At 35.2% G+C, this 23,418-nt stretch overlaps 2 protein-coding genes across 2 annotated transcripts; one reads left to right on the forward strand and one right to left on the reverse strand.

Moving 5' to 3' along the window:
* The first annotated feature begins 11,613 nt into the window (after positions 1 to 11,613).
* Positions 11,614 to 22,604, forward strand: LOC113353194 (peroxidase 27-like). The gene is made up of 5 exons (XM_026596884.1): positions 11,614 to 11,636; positions 21,280 to 21,475; positions 21,586 to 21,774; positions 21,884 to 22,049; positions 22,195 to 22,604. The coding sequence occupies exons 1-5, from the start codon at positions 11,614 to 11,616 to the stop codon at positions 22,602 to 22,604; spliced, it is 984 nt and encodes a 327-aa protein (XP_026452669.1).
* Positions 18,718 to 19,636, reverse strand: LOC113353195 (putative germin-like protein 2-1). Its single transcript, XM_026596885.1, has 2 exons — positions 19,440 to 19,636; positions 18,718 to 19,316 (listed from the first exon to the last, which is right to left on the reverse strand). Exons 1-2 carry the CDS (start codon positions 19,561 to 19,563, stop codon positions 18,778 to 18,780), a joined length of 663 nt encoding a protein of 220 aa, XP_026452670.1. The 5' UTR covers positions 19,564 to 19,636; the 3' UTR covers positions 18,718 to 18,777.
* Positions 22,605 to 23,418: the final 814 nt, after the last annotated feature.

The raw sequence follows: 23,418 nt of genomic DNA on the forward strand, positions 1-23,418 counted from the left end.
GCAATGTCACAAGAAAAGCTAGTGTGATATTTGTAATTATACATATTTGCTGGATTGTTTAGTTATCGCCACAGTGATGATAAATTCTTATCTTGTAAGTGTTGTATATTTTGAGTCCTCTTAGTTTGATTTAACTATTAGAACAATGCTGCTCACAAGTAGTTTTAGTTCATAAATTTAAACAAGCATTAAGGTTATCTAAATGTTTCATATACATGTGAAATAATAGCCACCCACAACTCACATTATATTAGGTTGAACATATTTAGAATTATTGGAGTTTGTTAATACATGTTAGGACGTGAGTTGCCCACAGGTGATTCTAGTTATGGTATTAAACAAACATAATGTTGTGTGTATGAGAAGGTAAAATATGTAATAATGTTTTTCATGTCTCACATTGTTCCTTGATAAGGTTTTACCCACAGGAGAATCTTATTGAAGGTATGTAACTATTGTAAGATTAATTGTCATTTATCTCTATTATAAATTTCAGCTTTTGTTCTTATTAATTGTAGATTACGATTATTTTGTAGACTTTTAATGGTCCAATTTTTGGAAGATAAAATTATTTATCACCTAATGATTTTTCGCGTTATTATGTAGATCTATCGATTGCATTATGAATCTCAATCCATGGATGTTTTATCGAACATTTATTATTGAAATTGAGAGGCAATTATAGATAAAGTAAAAAATCATAAAGTATGACAAAGGTGGTGAATATTGTGAAAGGTATGACAAAAAAGGATAATATCCTAAATCTTTTGCATGGTATCTTCAAAAGTTCGGAATTGTTTCTCAATACACAATGCCAACTTATCCTTGGCATAATGGTGTATATCAAAGGGCTGAATAATACTTTTATGAAAATGGTTAGAAGTATGATGAACCATGCATAATGGCTACACATTTGTGAATGTTTGTTCTCTCTGTAACTGTGTAATTTAAATAGATTTCCGTTAGAGAAGTTTCAAAGACACACTTTGGACTAGAAAGGCTGGAAACCTAGTTTAAATCACCTTTAATATTCTAACCGAAGTATGGGATTTATTGAAATCGAAAATATAAATTTATTAATGATGGCATAATCAGTGGGAGTACGTGGATATATATGTTCAAGAAATCATGATAATGATCCCTTTATTTAAGATTTCTACAGTTATTGTGAATCTTCTCATTATCAGAATGTTAGATAATGAAAGCCCACAAATTACTGATCCAAAATACTCCATAATATGCCAATAAAGAATTTTTTTGATAACAACATGAACCACCATTAAGAAGGTCTCAACAGAGATTGAAAGAAAGTTATTCATGTTGTTTCAATGATTTTCTTACAAGAATTTATTACATTTTGATATGGAATGGCAAAGACTCGGTTTTAGGTTCACAAATATTATGCGTAATAATTTTGATTAATGGATTGATGCTATGTGAGCAAAAATCATTGGTTGAAAGTCAAGTCTCGGATATTGTTTAATTGCTCGAAAGACACAAATCAATTGTATGAAAGTGGGTCTTTCTGACCTAATACGACTGTAATAGAAATTTTAAACGGTATAAAGCAAGACTTACTGCGAAAGATTTTACTCCGAAACGATGCATTGATTATAAATAAGTTTTTCTCTCGTGTCAAAAAAGACTTATTCAGAATTGTGATAGTATTATTAGTAGCTCAGTATGACCTAAGAGTTGCATTAATTAAATGTGAAAATAGCCTTTATTAATGATAAATTTTAGTCTACAAATTTTAGAAATCAAAGTATGAAATTTAAGCATCCTCCCATAATGGTATATGAAATTCAATAAAACTATAAATGTTTCAAGTTTTGGATGAATTATTACAGATTTATGCATATACCTCAAGATCAGTGGGAGAAATTCATACTCTTGGTCTTGTATTTTAAGACGTACTACCTACGAGTAGTGATCTTGACTTTATGCATATCTCTATAGTTTTTTTAAGTAAAGGATATGAATGAAGCTTACCATGTGATAGTAATATCATATGGATTAATAAAGCTCTCATATAAGGCATATATCGAATATTCAAGAAATTTTGAGATAATAACATATTTAACAGATTTTATTTCATGTTGGATAGAAGATATAAATTTAATCTTCATTACGTCTTAATTATGATATGAAACTTATAACAAGTTGTTGATATGTTAAAGAATCGAAGAACAAATTATAGGAAAGCTATCAAGAATTTTGAGATACTATTTTAACTTCTGTCTTATAATTAGTTAGCAAACCCAACAAGAGTTTATTGGGTTTTTCAAACTTCAATTTTTATGGATGTATGGATTCTATAAAGGAAGAATCCATTAATACTAGTCCCACATTTGAGTTTGAATATTTATGACTGCGATACTTAGATACTTAAGGTTTTTCTCGACATTGCTGAAATTTATCGTCTTAGTTTCGCAGCATTAAAGCACGATATGATACAAAAGGAACAAAACACATGAACCTTGAGTATATATGCGTGAATCAAGAAATTCAGAAACAATAGTTGTTCATGTATCAGTTAAGCACAATTGCATTGAGAGGTGTACTTATTGAACAATTACATTTTAAGACCTCTTAAGAAAAGAATAAAATCTTAGATCTGTGGGAGTAATTGATTATTAAATTCAGCTAATTTATGTGCCTTTTTTTGAAAACTTTATGAGCTCTTATTAATGTCGTTCTGAATTATTTCTGTATCCATGTTTAGTATACACTTATGTAAACGGATGAATGTGAACAAAAATTGTCTTTCTTTTGAAGACATCACCGGACCATTATGATATCCCAATTTAAGGCCTAGTTAAGTAAGTTATTTGTGTTGTGGTACATGGAAGGGAACATGTTGATAACAAGACAACGTGCAACCGCTATGACTCGCATGATCAGCTTAGTTGGCCAAGGTATTCCGTTAACCTTTAAATTTTCTTAGCAATTACGCGCGCCTTATGTTTTTCTATGATTAAACGTTAAATAATCTACACATATAAATATTCCCTTGGGCCACGTAATAATTTTGGTTAATTATAGAATATTGCTAACTTATGTCGGTTACCATTTCTGGGATTATTTCCTAATATCTCTTCTTTGATGGACGGTCGAGATCTAATGCTATTAATTAAATCCTAGGAACTTGGTCCTCCTTCTACCTATAAGAGGAACACAATAGCCATCGGTATTGGGTTCGGAGAATTGATTATTCATAACGTAAGAGGTGAAGAAGGAAAAACCATGACCTCCACAAGGGATTTTCCTTCCTTCTTCTATCTGTATCTGTAGGGATTTTCCTTCCTTCTTCTATCTGTATCTGTAGGGATTTTCCTCACTTGGATTGGTATCTTATTAGGTAGAACACCCTATACAAACAATACGGATACATTTTAAAATTGAGTATTGATCAGCAAAAAGGTAAACAATAACTAGTAAGTGACTACAGCATGAATCCGACTGTACATACCTTATAAATCAGACCTTCACCATGATAACCATATTCTCTGATGACATTAGCTGAGCAGAAATTCTTACTAGCTGCTTTTATTACTTTCAAAGTGAAAAACTCACATTCGAACTCGTCATAAGGGTCTTGGTCTTGTTCAACGAATATACAAGAGAAATTAGTATTTACACTTAAATACAGGCGCCCCAGATACATGAATGACTTCAAACAGCAACGCATATGATGAGACATGTACAATACACTTCGAAAATTGAAAAGATGATAAAATTTCAAACAAAGATATAGATCGTTACCCTGATATCGATCTGCGAAAATTATATTAACCATCTTCTTCTCAATCAAGATTTGGCCAATTTTTAGGGAAAAATTAGAGTGAAGAGAACTAAGAGCCAAGACTTGTTTGTCCTGTTTAAAGTCATCATGAAAGACTTCTTGAAGTCAAAAAGAGATGGCTAGATCTTTCATTTTCACTAATTCTAAAGAAAATTTAAATGTCACTATTTCTTATACTACATCAGTGAATAAACATCTCAAAATGAAAGCAGAAACTAATTTATGCACACACAAATTCCATCCTCCCATCTTAATAGAGTATGGATTGGTGGATCAAAATTAAACATTCAAAATCATCAGTAGGTTCCAAAACCTTACCTTGTAGAGAGGTGAATCATTTCCAAATGGCGCTGCTTGTATGGATTGGTGGATCTGTACCAGCAAAAACTCAATTGTTCATACTGAAAAGATTGAAGAACCACCTTCAATTTTGGTGGCTTTGAGCAATATTGATGCTGCTGGTGCAGATCAAACAACCGTATGTCTTCTTGAAATTGAAGATCTCTGAAATAACTACTCCCTTTGGCCATTCTACTTGGATTTATCCACCTACTGGAATCTCTCCTCTGGTCACCATTTCTTGTTTTTCTGCAGAAGAAGCAGAAATTGGAGCAATAAGGGAGGATGTGAGAACAGAGAAAGGAGCAACAAAATCGTGATTGAACGAAGGAATTATCCAGAAGATTAACCAGAGGAAATTTTGTGGGGATTCGGTGTGTTTTTTTTGGAAATTGAATCCGATAATCCTTGTTTTTTTGTTAACAGCACCTAAAATGGGGTTGCCCATGATATTGTAGCATGGATTTGGTTGGTCATCCCTCTCCAGCTTGGCTTCCGCCAATGTTTGAGTGGTGATAGCTGATAAGCGAGGTTGTCAAATCGTGAATCACGGAGTGATTGTCTTTTTTAATCTGAAGGTGAATTGTAGATTTATGGTCATTTATTTATAATTGAAGGAGAATTTTCAAATGAATGATTTTCATTTACATCAAAAGAGAAGTAGTCTCACAATCTCCAACAGTAGATGCATCACCCGAAATAATGGTAGGGCAGTAATTCCCAGCAGTTGCTGCAATAAAATAGTTAAAATTGAGCACAAAGTCCTTTTGTAATTGATTCTCACAAGATATAAGTTGAAGATCATGAAAACCACTATTGATAAGCTTTATGACAACATGATAGTGCACCTTTTTATGTTCGGACTTGGAGTGAGAAACATGTGTTGGAATATGTGGCGCGATATAAACCATGTATGTATAGTTAGGATAGTCCCACATGGAATAAGAGGAAGTACATGTGGTGTCTAATAAGCTTGGACATCTCCTTACATAGCATCGAAGTCTTTTTGATTAAAATCCCACACCTGCTGCAACAGGTGATAAAGTGAGGACAATATCGGTGTTTTGTGATCGGGCCCAGAAGTAGGATCCGGCGGTCCATGAAGATCCTAACAACATGATTAACAAACAAGTATATTGTCCTAGTATTATCACAATAAAGAGAAACAAGCTGCTCAAGAGAAATATGTAACTCAAAAACAATGAAGCAAGTCATTCTGATTGTGAAGAAGTAACATATAAGAAATCTTATTCTGCTTCGTCAGTAGCTCTTGACACAATGGATGGACCAATAAATTGAAGAATTACCTGTAAAACTACATAACCATAATTTGACATGCTTGTTTCAATATTCATGGCCGCCAAGTACTGTCAAGCGCAACGATGGATATATTTTCAACTAGCTTTGGCCCATAAACCAACTTCAATGTCCGACCATGATGGCTATACAATACCTCGGCCAGCCTTCTCTGACATGTTGCACCATTGTACTTTAATATTGTCCCTTGCAGTATACTCACACAATGCGCCATACTTGGTGCCATATTGGCCATAAGCCAAACAAGAAATGTCGAGAAGCTTTATCTCAAACCGATGACACATCTTTGAGCTTGCATAATACAAAAAGTGCGGGTTTTACAATAATCTTGGACCACTTGGGGCCATATTAGCCATAAGCCAAACAAGAAATTTAGAGAAGCTTTATCTCAACTCGATCACGTATCTTTGAGCATGCACAATAAAGAAAGTGCGGGTGTTCCAAAAAATCTTGGACCATTAGATACTAGAGTATTACATACGTTACATCCAAGCATATCAGACTTGTCTAACAATTCCAATTTATATTTCTTCTGTGTCAACAAACAACTATAATTGTTGTAATAATCCGTCCCTCCATCGATACTGTCCCCACTTAGCCACTGCGGTTATCCGACAGTGTGGGATTTTCAACGGGGCATCGCTATGGTAATCCAGCAGAAACTTCCCGGATGGTCACCCATCCCTAGATTACTCCCGTCCGAGAACTCTTAACTGCAGAGTTTTGTGCTAACTATGGAGCCAATTGTGCTGAAAAGGCATAATCGGGGTATTGCAATGCCACCACATTATATTAGCGCCGTCCTCGGCTCCGGAATATACACACACCCAGATCTCCGATGTTCTCTGCCCCGTATGAGGCAAGCACCTGGACCAACCCGTCCAGGATACACCCTCGGCAGGTGAACCGACGTCGTCTGTGATACCATCTGTAATGACCCGTCCCTCCACCGATGTTATCCCACTCAGCCACTGCGGTTATCCGCAGGGACGGAGCTACATGAAGCTCAAGGGTGCCCCACCCCCCACATTTTTTTTTATTTCATTATAAATCTTTTTAATTTCTTAATAAATATAAGAATTTTTTTTTAATTATCCCCCCTAAATATATTTATTGTGAATTAGCCCCCCTTCTAACGGATTTTTGGCTCCGTTCCTGGTTATCCGGCAGTGTGGGGTTTTCGACGGGCATCCTTGCGATAATCCGGCAGAAACTTCCCGGATAGTCACCCATCCCTGGATTACTCCCGCCTGAACACGCTTAACTGCAGAGTTTTCTGCTATCTATGGAGCCAATTGTGCTGAAAAGGCCTCGGTGTTAGGAAAGGACAAACCATTACCTATATTACATTGAATCGGCGAACCACTGCCGAAACCGGGGTATTTCAATTATTCTGACAGCTTCTACGCTTAAGAGAAGATATAAATCTCATAATTCTTTCATTGGAAATGCATCACTCAAAAACTGGACCAGTTCAACAAGTAAAACAGCTAAAGTGCCAGTTACAAGAATATCATCAACATACAACGATATAACCGTCATTCTGAACCGGCAACATAAACGAACATTCAAGAATTTGGAACAAGATTTGATACCATGAGATTTATGATGATTAAGATTGAAATTCAAGAAGATTTGTTTTGATAGGATAAAGCCGGATCCAGGCCCCTACCTAAATCCATCCAGTTGGACTAGTCCCACTGCTAGACCCAATCCCGCCAAATCCCTCTATACAACTAATTTAAATACAAGCCTCTACTACGGTGGGGATCGAACTCCTGACTTTCTCCTTACTGGAGTTGATGGGATACCACCACTACACCAAATCAAGGATTTCCTTATTGAAAAAAAGCATTACAAAAAAATAGAAGCTAATTTCCCTTACTAAAATAAATGGTTATCGATAGGGAGTAATATAATGTGTGAGAATTTTGCATCACTCTTTTAATCCATTAGGAAAATTAAATAGACTAACACTTTAAGTTCATTACAATATTTATCCTAACTATTTATATTTTACTCTTCATATTTACTTTGTAATGCAAATATCATGTTATAACCGTTGCTAACTCTTTCTATTACTATTAAAATGACCAATAGAAAAATGACATGTGTCTTTTGGTTCTAGACGTTTGTAACATTATTTCTGTTAGAAAATTTGTTAGGTCTGATACCTAACAAATGGCACTTTTCCGTCCTGACAGTTTCCAGTCGCCGGGACTGAAGACGGCTTCCGGTCGCCGGAACTGACGACGGCTTCCGGTCGCCGGGACTGACAATATTCAGTACCCATAAAATTACTTTTTAAGCTACAATTTAAAGAATTGAACACTGGATATATAAAATATATATATTAAGAACCATAATGATTATATACAAGGAGCAGTAGTTACCCAATTACATTACAAATTACAGACTGAAAATTAGATAGGTAGTAAAGAAGTTTTCACTTCACAAAAAGTGTGCTCCTCCAAGCAGGATATGTTTTCACTGCACAAAAAGTAGTTATTGAAGCTTTCATTCATGGGCAGACTCCATAAACTGTTTCCACTTCACAAAAAGTAGTTACTCAAGAAGTTTTCATTCATGGGTAGAATCCACAAACTCGATACGAGACACGGGCCAAATTACTGATTCATTTGCAACATACTCTTTCAAATAAAAGCGATCACCTTGAGGACTGTCAGGTACAGGACAGTTACCATCCTCGATGGTTTCAAGACATACCTTTCTCTCTTCTGGTTGCACTAAGAGTCCCTCACAATGTTCTCCATCTATGCCATACACAACATAACCTGTGGCAACAATTTCCCTTTTTCTGTTGTAAAGGCGCACAAATTGATTTCTATTAGGATCTTCAACACCACCAACAGCTGGGTTTGTGCTGGCAGAATGTTGGTTTTGTTGTTGGTTTGCCATAACTTGCAGCACAACCTATCACAACAGAGAAAACAGTTAATTGCTTGGATAATGACAGCTACAGATATGCAATCATAACTCAAAAAGAACACAGTTTTTTGCAAGGCAGTGAATCCCCTAAATAAGAAAGCACCCCCACCTCTCCTTTAAAGCTTAAGTACGTGCAAGAGTATAAGAGGAAACTTGCATACAAATTTTTTATTAAGTGTTTCAAATATAAGCCTAATTTTTGTGCCCTGGCTCTATTGCTCTAGTGAATGCTAAACAAAAACAGAACTTGTAAATGCTCACATTAGTGATTAGTCCAGTATGCTTTGGCAGTAGAGCCTCAACCATATGATCAGTCCTTGGCGCAGTAATTGTTGGGTTTGTTTTTGCATTCATAACCGCGGTCGCAACACTTGCGTATAAGGCTTGCTTCTTCGAGACAAGTGGAGAACAACCCAACAAACCAGCTCTGCATTTGTCAGGTCCAAAGACTTCAGCAATCTCATCATTCTCAAAGTCTAAAGCGGATACCAATCCTGCATCAATTAACTCCTTCCTCCTAGCTCTAGCGGCCTTTACTTGCTCTTATTAACATACATTGAACAACGTGTGTTAATTTCAGAGTAAATAGGTAAACTACGAGCTTCATTCAACATGGCCAACTATACTCACATATTTCTCAACAGCCGAAGGATTTACTTTTCCATCTTTCCCAACATGGCCATCCATCCAAGCAAGCCCTCGTGCAGCCTCAGCTACCAAACCTTCCTTTACAGCCTGTACATACATTATATGGATAAGTATAAACAATTAACATTAAACTAGTGTCAAAGTGCAATGTGATGTACTTACGAGCTTGTGGATTTTATTTGCATATGACTCTCGACCACATGTGTGATGTATGGTCCTCTTCTTTTGATTTTCTGAATATTTGGCATGTTTTTCCTTAATACCAGGTATGCTCTCATTCTCGACAAAAATTTTCCAACAATCCGAGTCAAAATCAACAGGACGTACATCTAACTTCTCTTGCATAGTGACCTTGCCTAGGAGAAGACCAGTTCTTAGATCATGTTTATATGTCCTGAACTTCTGTGGAAGAGACCCCATAACAATCATCTTGGCTAAATGATTTGGCACATTGAACTCGAATTCTTGCTGAAATAAACAAGTTTCAAGTCAAAAATCAACAAGATTCATCAAGCCATTCGTTCATAAAACCATGATAGAAGAAAAAGAAAGAAACTATAGATTACATACCAACAACTTAAACCACACATCTTCTTTGAAGTTATCCGGAACCTGCCTCCAATCCACATATTTGACTGGACAGTAGGCACGGACAAGTTTGCCATCCCGAGTAGCTAATTTGTCTGCATTGTCACCTACAGGTCTCCCATACAAATTAACCGTTACCATCAACTTTGGCTTAGAAACAACATTAGTTTCAGTCGCTGAAGAAGAATAAGCAGGATCACTAGTTTGTGGTGAAGAAACAGTTGAATGCACACTATTAGAGGCTTCAATAGTATCTATCTGCATTCAACACAGAGAAAAACTATAAGAACATTAAATCGTAGACTTTATTAGTACTAGAAAATATAAGTAAATGAAGGAGAATAAACAGAACATTGAAACCTAAACACAAGCATATCCGTAACAAGAACACAAAATAAACAGAATCACAAAACCAAATTTCCTCAAACACTACCACTAAACAAAATAGACCCATAGGTTCACAAAATTAACTCAATTCATGTAAAGAAGAAACAGAAAAACCAACCAATGTTGCATAACAAAAAACAAACAAACTTCAAATATCACTAAAAACTGTAATAGAAATAGAAATAGAAATAGAGAAAAAACTGTAATAGAAATAGAGAAAAAACAGTAAAAATGTGGGTATTGACAGAAATCCAAAAACAGTAAATCCAAAGATTCAATATGTAATGTGGGTATTGATTGAGATGTCCTCAGTTGTGAGCTTTGAGTAGCGATATTAGTTGATAAATGATAATTCCCCTGAAATATGTAAAGGATTCTCCAAATCTGTTTAGACCGTCACCATACAAACCAATAACTTCTACTCATGCATCAAGAAAGTCTGCAAGAGTTTGGATACTCACAATATGCTCAACGTTTATAGCTTCCAAGAGCTCAAATAGAGAAAGCAACTAATATTCAACATTCATTTATAAACAAGAAAGCATTGTGTACCGTAGTATAAGCAATTAGAGTGTGAAGATGAAAAAAGCAAGAAAGCGTTGTGTATGGTGAAGGAACTCACCGAAAACTCAGCCTCCCTCCCTAATGAATCTCCAAAAAACTGTAATAGAAATAGAGAAAAAAATAGTAAAAATGTGGGTATTGACAGAAAACAAACATAAATCCTAAAATCTTAGTAACAGAACCCAAATCCATTCAAATAAACTGAAACCCTAACATCTTAATAGCAAAACCCAAAACCCAAAACTCAAACAAACTGAAACTGAAATTGAAATTGAAATTAATATAAAACTGAAACTGAAATTGAAATTGAGAATATGAAAAATATTATTATCATGAAATTGATAAAATTAAACTGAAACCCTAATATCAAATCTTCATACCAGAAATTGATGATGTGAAACATAAACAAAAAGAAGGTTTTCATGATATCACCTTAGAGAGCAGCGATTGTGAGAATTGATTTGAAAGATATACAGGCTTAGGAACCCTAAGTTTCTTGGAAAAAATTGAATCAAGTCTAGAGACCGGATTATATAGAAAAGAGAAAAGAGAAAAGAGAAGGGGGGAACTAAAACTAAGATTTGAAATCATTCTAAAATTTCAGAGTGATTTGGCGGAAAATCTTGGTGGGAAACGAAATTTTGGGGATTTTTGGAGCGGGAGAAGAGAGAATGGGGGAAATTTTGGGATTTTTGTGTTTCTCGAACTTTCGGTTTTGGCTAATGAAAAGAGATGTGGTAAAACAAAGAGCCACGTTAGCTATTTGATTACCATTAATTTTACTTCCTTTAATCAATGGTCAATAATCCTCTAACTTCCCTCATACGGATCCAATATGGAATGGAGAGATTACCATTCATTTTACTTCCCTTAATCAATGGTCAATAATCCTCTTATTTCCCTCATACGGATCCAATATGGAATGGAGGGCTAAAGATCATTTTACTTCCCTTAATCAATGGTCAATAATCCTTTTATCTCCCACATACAGATCGAATGAAACAGATGGCTAAAAAATGAAGCTTTTTTCTTCGATTTTGTTATAAACTTTGGATATTTCATTGGATAACAACACAAAGAAGTTGATACTAATCAGAATTAAGTTCACAAAATCAGAAGATTTTGAGTCATTAATCAGTTTCTGAGACAGGAATCCGATTTTGTTAGAAACTTCGGATATTTCGTTGGATAATAACACTAAGTGCACAAAATCGGAAGATTTCGAGTCACTAATCAGTTTCTGAGACACGAATCCGATTTTGTTAGAAACTTCTGATATTTCGTTGGATAATAACACTAAGTGCACAAAATCAGAAGATCTCGAGTCACTAATCAGTTTCTGAGACGGGAATCCAGTTTTCTTAGAAACTTCAGATATTTCGTTGGATAATAACACTAAGTGCACAAAATCAGAAGATCTCGAGTCACTAATCAGTTTCTGAGACAGGAATCCGATTTCGTTAGAAACTTCGGATATTTCGTTGGATAATAACACTAAGTGCACAAAATCAGAAGATTTTGAGTCATTAATCAGTTTCTGAGACATGAATCCGATTTTTTTTGAAACTTCGGATATTTCGTTGGATAATAACACTAAGTGCACAAAATCGGAAGATTTCGAGTCACTAATCAGTTTCTGAGACACGAATCCGATTTTGTTAGAAACTTCAGATATTTCGTTGGATAATAACACTAAGTGCACAAAATCGAAAGATTTCGAGTCACTAATCAGTTTCTGAGACACGAATCCGATTTTGTTAGAAACTTCTGATATTTCGTTGGATAATAACACTAAGTGCACAAAATCAGAAGATCTCGAGTCACTAATCAGTTTCCGAGACAGGAATCCGATTTTGTTAGAAACTTCTGATATTTCGCTGGATAATAACACTAAGTGCACAAAATCAGAAGATCTCGAGTCATTAATCAGTTTCTGAGACAGGAATCCGATTTTCTTAGAAAGTTCGGATATTTCGTTGGATAATAACACTACGTGCACAAAATCAGAAGATCTCGAGTCACTAATCAGTTTCTGAGACAGGAATCCGATTTTCTTAGAAACTTCAGATATTTCGTTGGATAATAACACTAAGTGCACAAAATCAGAAGATTTTGAGTCATTAATCAGTTTCTGAGACAGGAATCCGATTTTCTTAGAAACTTTGGATATTTCGTTGGATAATAACACTAAGTGCACAAAATCGGAAAATTTCGAGTCACTAATCAGTTTCTGAGACACGAATCCGATTTTGTTAGAAACTTCGGATATTTCGTTGGATAATAACACGAACTTGTGTCTAAAGGATGTTATTAGATTGAGATTCACTTGTCTAAACCAAATAGTAAGTTCTAGATAATATAATGTCAATCTTATTTCTATTCAGGAATCCATTTATAAAACGAGATGTGAGGAAATTGAAGTAATTGTACAAAATCGGAAGATTTCGAGTCATTATTCAGTTTCTGAGCCAGAATCTGATTATTCAGTTCACCCGAATGAGAATTCCATCTCCAAATCGAGTACTCATTGAACCTGAGTTTCTGAGACAAATCCGTTTTTTTTGAAGGCGGCAAAGTTGCCACATTTCTTACTTTACCATATTATAATGATAAAATCATAAAGTCCTAACTTTTCAAAATTTCATCAAAATATAATAAATTAATTCCATTAATCAAATATTGGGTTACCTTTCCACAAAATTTATTTACTGAACTCTGTTTGAAGCTCGTTAAACAAAAAATCTGACCTCAAAATGATTTTACAAAACTCTTTTTGGTTACAGTTGGTTCAATCCAAAGGTTACCTGTTCGATGCAATTACACAGTGGCTATTCTCGTCTTCTTGGCACCATTCTTGGCCTCTTGGCACCATAAACATTAAGCAAACAAGCCAAATGGGGTTCATCGACAAGAACATTTTTAAAGCTGCCGGGACTAGGCTTCTCAAGATCGTCTACCTTTATCTTTAGCCCCATTGGTGAAGGAATAAAAACCCAATGATCAGAGCTTTTCAAATCTTTGGAGTAAAAAACCTGGCTTGCCTCTTCCACTAGAATTGCTGGTTCTTCATATATTTTACTGGAACTTCTCATACTGTTCAACTTTACCAAAACCAAATTAGAATCTGGACAAATTTTGATTCCACTGCCTACCTTCACCCAGTCACAGTAGAAGACAGTCTCATGAAAAGTGGTATAGGAGAAAACACAAAACCATTTACACGATATTTTATATACTCTGTCGCTCCTCCAACAGGACCTTGTGCCAATCTCCACAAAACCGAATCTATTTTTTTCTCTTGCACTAGCTATACAAAATGAAAATAACGAAAGTCAACCAAGGCTTAGATTGAAACTAAAGCTTCCATTGGAGAGAAACTAATTTCACGCTTAGCATTTTCAATTTTCCATATAAGGTGTCCACATCTGTATAATCTAAACAAGATACATAGAAGCCATACCTTTTCAACCAACCATGGAATGAACTTTGTTTGTGTTTCTACCTCATCGACAGTGACCTCCTTACCAGTAGAATCTAAGATGGGTAAGAGGGTGTCACAAAACTCCCTACAAGTAACATAAACCATATCAATGTTCAAGCAACATTTTGTTTACTTCTCATTAGTGAATTTGAAGAAAAATATACAGTGCAGCAAAAACATACCTATAATAGGCATCAAGACCTGGAGGGTTTAATCGAAAGAGTACCCACCTACGTATTTGTACAAATTGTACGTTGGTTAGGGTCACTTCCTTATCTTTAACTTTAAGCATAGGACCTACGTTACTGAACTCCGAATCTGGTCTTAAAAAGGCTTCCCAAGTAGCTTTGTGATTTCCAGCGCTTGCATTTGGCATGCACTCCATCGCACCTGTAACAGACTCTTGTAAAAGACGGGACACTGAAATAGACCCTTCAATATATCTTTTGTTATTTGGTATGTTTTTGCAGTCCTTCATTGCCCTGTTTCAGTTGCACATGTATATATCAGCAAAATAAAAGATTAGGTATATACCTAATAACCAATACCACATGACTAAATGAACAATTCACCTTTCAAAAGGATACATCCACCGAAACCTGACGGGTCCACAAATCAAAGCCTCGTCTTCCAAATGAACCATATTGTGGACACTTATATCAAAAAAGGAAGCTGGAAAGTACTTCTCAAGCATACACATTTCCTCTGCAACCATGAATCGAGCCTTTTCGAGATCACTTTTACACAAGATTTTAGAACACAAAATTCTGAAATACAAACTGATTTGGTGAAGTGCTGTTCGCAACTCTTTGTGGCGAGAAAAAGCATGTTGAAGTAGAACTGGCAGCAAATACATCATAATGACATGATAATCGTGGGATTTCAAGCTACTGATACTCAGCGTTTTCATATTCACATTGTTACTAATGTTCGATGAGAAACCAGTAGGAAGTTTTAGATCTTTAAGAATCTTGCAGAAATCAGACTTTTCTTCTTTGCTCAGAACAAACACCGGTGTTGGTTTTACATCAGCTCCAGTAATACGATTTTGTGTAGTCCAAAATGTCCACAATGGAGACCTAGCTTCTTTAACTCTTCCCGTGCATTCCATGAGTTCATAGACTTATTATTATAATCGAAGATTGTCTCCATTATGTGATCCATAACATTTTTTTCGGTGTGCATTACATCAACACAATGCCGTAAATAGAGCATACGATAGACTTCAAGATCCCACCAAATACACTTCTTGTAGAATGCACCAGTGATTTGATTATCTTCAACGTTGTCATTATCAGGATCGTATCTCTTTCTCTTTGCTGTTTTTCTCTTTACTAACTTACCAGGTGTGTAATCCACAAGAGATAATTTTTCTAATGACTCCTCTCCAGTCAGTCGCTTTGGAGCAAAGTTAAACTCATCTTTACTTAGACCGAAGTTCCCACCCTTTTTTCTAAATGGATGGCCAGCCTTAAGGAATATCCTATAATTAGGATAGACCTCCTTATTACCATAAGGCAAATGAACACTTCTTGTCTTGTCGGCACAACAAACACAAGCAAAATAACCATGAGTAGTACATCCGGACAAAACACCTTGTGCTGGCAAGTCATGAATCCCCCACATTAGGCAAGCTCTAAGTAGAAAGTATTCCTTTCGGTGGGCATCATAAACTTTCATTCCATTCTCCCAAAAGTCATTCAGTTCATCTACTAGTGGTGGTAGAAACACATCTATGTCTTGTCCCGGCGACTTTCTCCCTGGGATCAACAACGACATTATTTGAAACTCAGATTTCATGCACAATGAAGGTGGTAGATTATACATCACCAATATCACAGGCCAACAACTCCAGATTAAATTCTGCGTACCATGCGGATTGAACCCATCAGTTGCAATTCCAAACCACACATTTCTGCCCTCCTTTGCAAACTCTGGAAATTTGTTTTTCACTAAAGCCCACTGATGTGAATCTATCGGATGATGCATGTACTCACTAGAAACTTCAGCTCGATCATGCCATGTCATTGCTTCAGATATCCAAGGTGTACCATAATATCTCTTAAATCTTTCTCCAACGGGAAAGTGTCTCAGCACCAGTGAAGGTTCCTTTGTCTTCTTTGGCCCAAATTTCCCTTGTTTGACCTTAAATCTTGGTTCTTTACGTTGCGGACAGCTTGTTGCATCTTCATGCTCCTTATAGTACAAAATACAATGATTTGGGCACGCATGAATATCCTTACATTTCATACCTAGACCCAACATAATCGACTTCATTTCCGTATATCTACTGGGCATCGTGTTTTCTTTTGGTAACCACCCTTTTATCATTTCCAACAATTTGGTCACACAATTACCTGATATTCCAAACTGTTTCTTTAAATTTTGCAGCTCCACGATCGCCGATAGTGTACTAACATTGCCTTCACAAGTAGGATATAATTTATGTTCAGCCAATTCTTTGTACTTTTCGTGTCTCTTTTGCGCATCTGGTTCAAACTCGAATGGTTCCTCAGTATCATCTTGTGTCCCATTAGCATCATCGATAAAAACACCACCACCATTACTTCCATGAACTTCAAATGCAGCATCAATAAAAGGATTCAAATCTGGAAATACATCTTCTCTAACTTGCTCATTAGACACACTCTCTACTGGACGACTCATTACATTATTAACCGGCTGCTTCTCACCATGAAATACCCAAGTTATATACGACTTGTCGATACCATACTCGTACAAATGCTGTTGCACTTCCTTAATATCGAGACGACCCCCATTTAGACATCTAGAACATGGGAAAGGACAAATGGTTTTCCAAGGACCATATGTAGATGCATATTTAATGAAATTTTTTACCCCATCTTTGTATACTTGACCAAACCTATCATTCTCAAACATCCAAGACTTATCCAATTCTCTCCGCATTCTGAAAATCAAGATTAACCACGTTAGCCAGGTCCCCAAATCTTATTTTAGTGCACCAAATTCATCTAATAACGAAAAAGGAACGAATAAGAAACACAAAAGAATTTTACAGAACATGACAAAGAACATTAAGAGCAGTAAGTAACTATATAAAAATTCATGAATTATCGCTAGATGATAGTAAGTTATCCACTGCGATACACGAATACCAATGGCAGCAAACTTCTGACTTCCTAAAGATGAAGTGCAACAGTCAAATCAGAATACCAGTCAGGGGCTAGTAAATATAATTCATACAAGTTTATAAATACTGCTAATTCACTAACTAGTTGATCCCAAACGTTCAATTCGGTGCAACACAATGTAAAAAATAAAAAACCCAATCTCATAAAAACCAAAATTTCAATCCCTAAAATAAAAATGAAACATGAATTAGTCATGGGAACTTTAAGTATTTCAGCTCCATTCAAACAATTTACCAAACATTTTGAGCACAAAACAAACGGTTTTATTTCTTTCTTTTAGCAAAAATTGCAACTTGAACAATGTTATAGAAGAAATTTTTGATCATAGGTTCTTTTCACAACAGAAAATTTGACTAAGAAACCTAAATTTCAATACCCATCTTAAAGTAACAAAAATAAAAGAGGAAGAAAACCAACCTGTAATTGATAACTTTCTAGCAAAATTAGGGTTCTTAATATAGAAGATTGCTGAGATTTAATCCTCTAATTCCTTCAACTATCGTGGTTAGAGCTCTCTTCAACTTGCTCACGGCTCGATCGATCGGAGTTTGGGAGACCAAAATTAAACGCATCTGAGTTCAACTGATAGAAAGAGTTTCGGAGTTTGGAAGAAAGAGTTCTTCGGGTGCGTAATGGGTGGAAGAGTTGTGGCGGTGTGGTTTCGGTCCTTAAGATTTTGGAAAATAGCTAAGTTAGTTTGTGGTTCCCATTATCTACTGGTTCCGGGATATAAGTTATTCTAAGGTTCTAAAACTTAAATTGGTTCCAAACAAAAGATTTATGAAATGTTAAAATTTATATTTTTGCATTTTCAAAATTTTAAAACGAATTATTGTGTTAGCTATGTCAAACTGTGTTACTAATGAAAATGACAAACAGTTATAAAGGTAGGGTGGATTTTGGTATACATGGATTTTGGGTAGAAATATTAGTAATAGTGATTTTGTGTAAATTATGTTAGGCATGTATCACTAATTATCTCACACTTTGAATAGTTATTTAGTTTATATTTGATAATTCCTAAATATGGTAACTATTGCTTAATTTGCTAACCCTTCATATAAGTTACTAGAATTATAATGGATCATTTGGGTTACGAAAATAAAAAGAGTTAGCATATGTATTGTTAGGAAAACCTAGATTTGGTGTAGTGCACTGAGCTATGCTCTTGGACCCAAAATCCAAGAAGATTGAAACAGAGAAGAAGAAGTTATATTTTTTTTGAAGCAAAAAGAAGAAGTTATATCATAGGTAACGTTACAGATAAAAATGCATGTTACAAGACTTGGTCAACAATACTCTATTTTGACTGTTTGACTGTTATACCTATTGAGTTTTAGGATTTGCTAAACATTATCCATGATGCTAATTTATGCCAGGCAATATTTTATAGGTACAATTGCAATTCACATGATTCAGAATCGATATCCAATTTAAACATACTGAGAATGAGGAATATTCCTGGCAATATTTTATAGGTACAAATATATCATTGCAATTCATATAATTCAGAATCGATATCCAATTTAAACACACTGAGAATGAAGTATATCGACCAATTTCTTGTCAACTTGAAAAGCCTTCGTCAAAACGTAATCATCAATGAATGGTTTGGAACCAAAAACAGCGTCCCCTATTCTATTTACACCAGGGTTTTGGCTACTTAAGAAGGAGATAGCAATAGCAGGGGTTTTCCCCACGTTCATTTGATAATGAATGAGTCCCTGAGGGAATACAAACACATCTCCCTTGTAAATCAATTTGGTGAAGAGCTTGTTATCTGGATTTGATGTGACAAATCCAACCCGAAGAGTACCTTCCATTACGGTTAAAACTTCAGTTGCTCTTGGATGTGTATGCGGTGGATTAACTCCCTTTGGTGCATAGTCAACACGAGCCACTGAGAGACCAAGAGTATTAAGTCCAGGAATTATAAAAACATTATCCAATGTAACAATGGATCCTACTGGGTTCGTAATTACTCCAGGTTTATTGAAACGGGAAAGATAGAAATCATCGGCTACAACAAGATTTGGGTCCTTGCAGAATAAACCGTTCACAAAGACTGCATTGAAACAGATTCAGATGTACGTTAAGTAATTATTAACAAAATAATTAATGCTTCCTTAACATGAAAACTATAATAATCATGGCTAAAATCACAGAGCTGAGAAAAAGTTTTCTATACCAGCATGATTTGGGTTTTCAGCTGCGACACAAAAGTCTTGCAGGGAACCTGGATCAGTAGCAAAAGCAAATGAAGAAAACAAAGCCATGAAGACTACAAGTAGATAAAAGGTGAAGCTTTTCATTCTCTTCTTTCACTAAAACAAAAATTTCAATATAATTCAAATTATAAACGCTGCTTCTTCTATTCTTTTTCGATGAGCAACTTACTTATTTGAGGTGACAATTTTTGCAAATTATCTATCAACTGAGTATTTATATAGGAAAAAAAAATGTCTTCAATTAGTCTAGTTTATATAAAAAAATCAAAAAGATCAACGGTTTTCATAAATTTGAAATGGTCGTTAAAAAATTTCAAACAGTGAACTCACATGAGATAAGGGAGTTGGATTTTTTTTAAGCTTCTCATGAAAAGTTTAGCAACTTTGTAGGCTAATGTTTATATCGTAGTAAGAAGCTTTAATTAAACTTCGATTAAGTAATTATAAATTTTGTCGCCGAACAACATGACTAAGTCTGCAAATACATTTTATATTTAGTATGTGGAAAAGATCAAGATATGCTGCCATAGAAGTTTTCTTCACTTCCATGACATGATATAATGATATGTGGTTCTGTTGAGTAATCGCGTTAGTGACGCCGACCATGGCTAAGTCAAATATACATAAGTTTGTGGCAAGACATTATATAGTTGCTAGTGAGAAGTGAGGGAGGGAGGCTATTGAGTTACTATTATAACGGTAGCCGTAGTAGTAATACAATCATAAAACTTTAATGGCGACGATGGAGACCACCACGATCCTATTTTTTGAAACATTTTATCGTCTTTTGGTCATATCATGAAAATAAATGCATCTAAATTGAATATTAATAATACTCGCCAACACCAAATTCTTTCTGGAAATTGGGTCAATTGTCCAAATATTTTTAAAACATGAATTTAATGGATGAGTAAAAATTAGTGTTACTGAAATGGACAACAAAAAAATAGCAAGGATGAATCTGGATTCATCGTGGCTTAAATTTAAAAGATAGCGAGGGTGAAACTGGATGCACCCTGATGTAAATTAAAAATAAGAAAAAGTATTTGAAAATGGGTAGGATAAACAGTTTACATCTGGTTTTCACATACTCGTTCATTTAAACAGTATCAAATTCGGTTAATTGACCAATTTTATGAATTCTTTAAGGATCAAATAAAAAAAATAAATATTAATAATAAAACTTAAGTTGTATATTGTAATAATTTATTATATAAAGAATTGGCTCATCAAAGTGACGCATTTGTAAAGAGAGAAATTATTTTAGTGCATGTATATTTTGCGGAAATTGTTCCTCAAGGACAATTTATGCTTCAACCGAACAATCGTACATAATAATGCCGATTATGCCCATTCTTTATACACTTAATAATCCATCACCTAATTAACGCGCCGAAGTAGCATGTTACTATATGTTGGTGGAACCGATCGAGAGTTGACATAGCAGAAGCTATTATTTGTTATAATGCCAACAAAATCAATCAGAAAAGTTTTAAGTCAACCATTTTCGTTATTGTTAAGGTAGATTTAATGCATGATGTCTTTATACCACTAATAATTGGTTAGTTAATTGAAAAATCAAAGTAATAATTGAAGACAATTGCTTAATCATCCAGAGAACATGCAATGGCAGCCTTTGCGCATTGTGGAAAAACTGGAAGGCAAGGTGAGACGATAGTACACGATTAAGGTTTCCATAACTATATAAACATGTTTCGACGTTGATCATCTTCATGTTCACGACAACCACTTTTCATTTCTTAGTTGAGAGTTTTAATTAATCATGTCTACTATTCTAAGGTTTGTCTCAATTTTAGTTCTTGTTATTGTTATCTTAGACGCGACTAATGGTCAGGGTCTAAAATTAGGATTCTACAAAAAGACATGTCCTGATGCAGAATCAATTATTCGTAAGACAACTGCTTCATTTGTTTCAAAAAATCCTACTCTCGCCGCTGCGTTATTGAGGATGAATTTCCATGATTGTTTCGTCAAGGTATCATTCATTACAGCATTTTACTAGTGTATGCTTGCTTTTTTAGTTAGTTTGTGATTTTTAGCATGTATTAATACGTACTAAAATCTAGGCATGCATCTATACTGCAGGGTTGTGATGGTTCAGTTCTATTAAATTCTACAAGCAGCAACCAAGCTGAGAAATCTGCACCTCCTAATCTATCCCTTAGAGGATTTGGTGTGATTGATGCTGTAAAGGCTTCAGTAGAACAAAAGTGCCCTGGAGTTGTTTCATGTGCAGACATTCTATCGTTGGCAGCTAGAGATGCAGTAGCCACGGTAAATTAACAATTACTAATTGATTATCCATTTGATACGTTTGAACAAATTATCTATATGCACATATGATTTATGAACAAAAATTCTAAACTTTGGATTAATTCTTCAGATTAAGGGACCATATTGGAAGGTAACTACAGGTAGAAGAGATGGACGGGAATCGACCGCTGTAAATGCCTTAACAAATCTACCACCAGGAAGCGCCGACATCAGCTCATTGAAGGCTACATTTGCATCAAAGGATTTGAGTCCAAAAGACCTTGCAGTCCTATCAGGTATATATGCTTATCTGATCGAATTATACGTAAAAAAAAAAAAGTTAAACTATGTCTTCATTTACTTTGGTATCAGTCAAGAAATTAAGATTCAGGAAAATTAATTGTTTAATCATGCATAATATATACTTTTGAATATTTACAGGTGCACACACAATTGGTATTTCCTTCTGCACAAGCTTTACAAACAGACTATACAATTTCACCGGTAAAGGAGATTCAGACCCAACATTGGACAGCGAGTATGTTCCGAGATTAAAGAGCAAATGCAAGCCAAACGATGCAGTTCAGACAGCTGAGATGGATCCTGGGAGTTTCAAATCATTCGACTCAAGTTACTATTCGCTTGTTATTAAGAGAAGGGGATTATTTCAATCTGACTCAGCCCTACTTAACGACGCAGTAACTAAGGCTTACGTCAAAAGACAAGCAACAAAAAGAGGATCACCAACTTTCTTCAAGGATTTTGCTAAATCTATGGAGAAAATGAATGCTATTGAAGTTCTCACTGGTAAAGCCGGTGAAATCAGAAAGCATTGTGCCTTTATCAACTAGATATAGCCAGAGGTTGAGTTAATTTCTTGAAGACGGATATAAAAGTTGAGATCTGAATATGGGACAGAATGGATGTCGTATAAGTTGCATCAACTTGTAGTATAATCAAATTTGTTTGTATTGTCATTTCCTTTTTCTCTTTTTTCTATTACACGCATGAGTATCATTTTGTATTTCCTTTAATGGAAATTGCTCAACGGAGATTTCTTCCTCCAGAGAAAGATTTACTTGGAAAATCATTATTTTCTCTGTCAATTATTCGTAGTTTCCTGGATGAGTTGAATTTTGCATTTTTCCCAGTTGAATTGGCAAATAAGTGACACTAAAATTAAATTTTCAATGTTCCACTCCTGGTGCAATAGTCAATAATTGAAGAATTGAGAAACCTCGTGGAAAAGAAGAGTCCAGTATGTAGCTAAAAAATATAACAAAAACGAATCCCCCGGACTCAGTGCAAGAGAGACCCAATATTATTATTATTTTTTATTAATAAAAAATTTGATGCTGACGTGTTTCAATATGAAGTCACTGATATCATCACCCGTCAACTTCACTACTGTATTACAGTGACAAACATTTTATTAAGAAAACTCGGACGCATTTCATTAATCAAATATAAGTAGCTACTTTAAGCGACCAAAATCCCAGCGAGAGCCCAAAATTTTAGTCACTTTAAGGGTTTAAGCATCCAAAGTTGCAACTGCCGTAAAGTTTGGCGGCTACAAACCTGTGTCATCTAATATCTAGCCACGACCGAATGTGTTTGCTCGCTACATCACTCTTTCAAGTCATCTATAGCAGCTTGAAAAGTGCT

Source organism: Papaver somniferum, chromosome 2 (assembly GCF_003573695.1).
Source record: "Papaver somniferum cultivar HN1 chromosome 2, ASM357369v1, whole genome shotgun sequence".
NCBI classification, from domain to species: domain Eukaryota; kingdom Viridiplantae; phylum Streptophyta; class Magnoliopsida; order Ranunculales; family Papaveraceae; genus Papaver; species Papaver somniferum.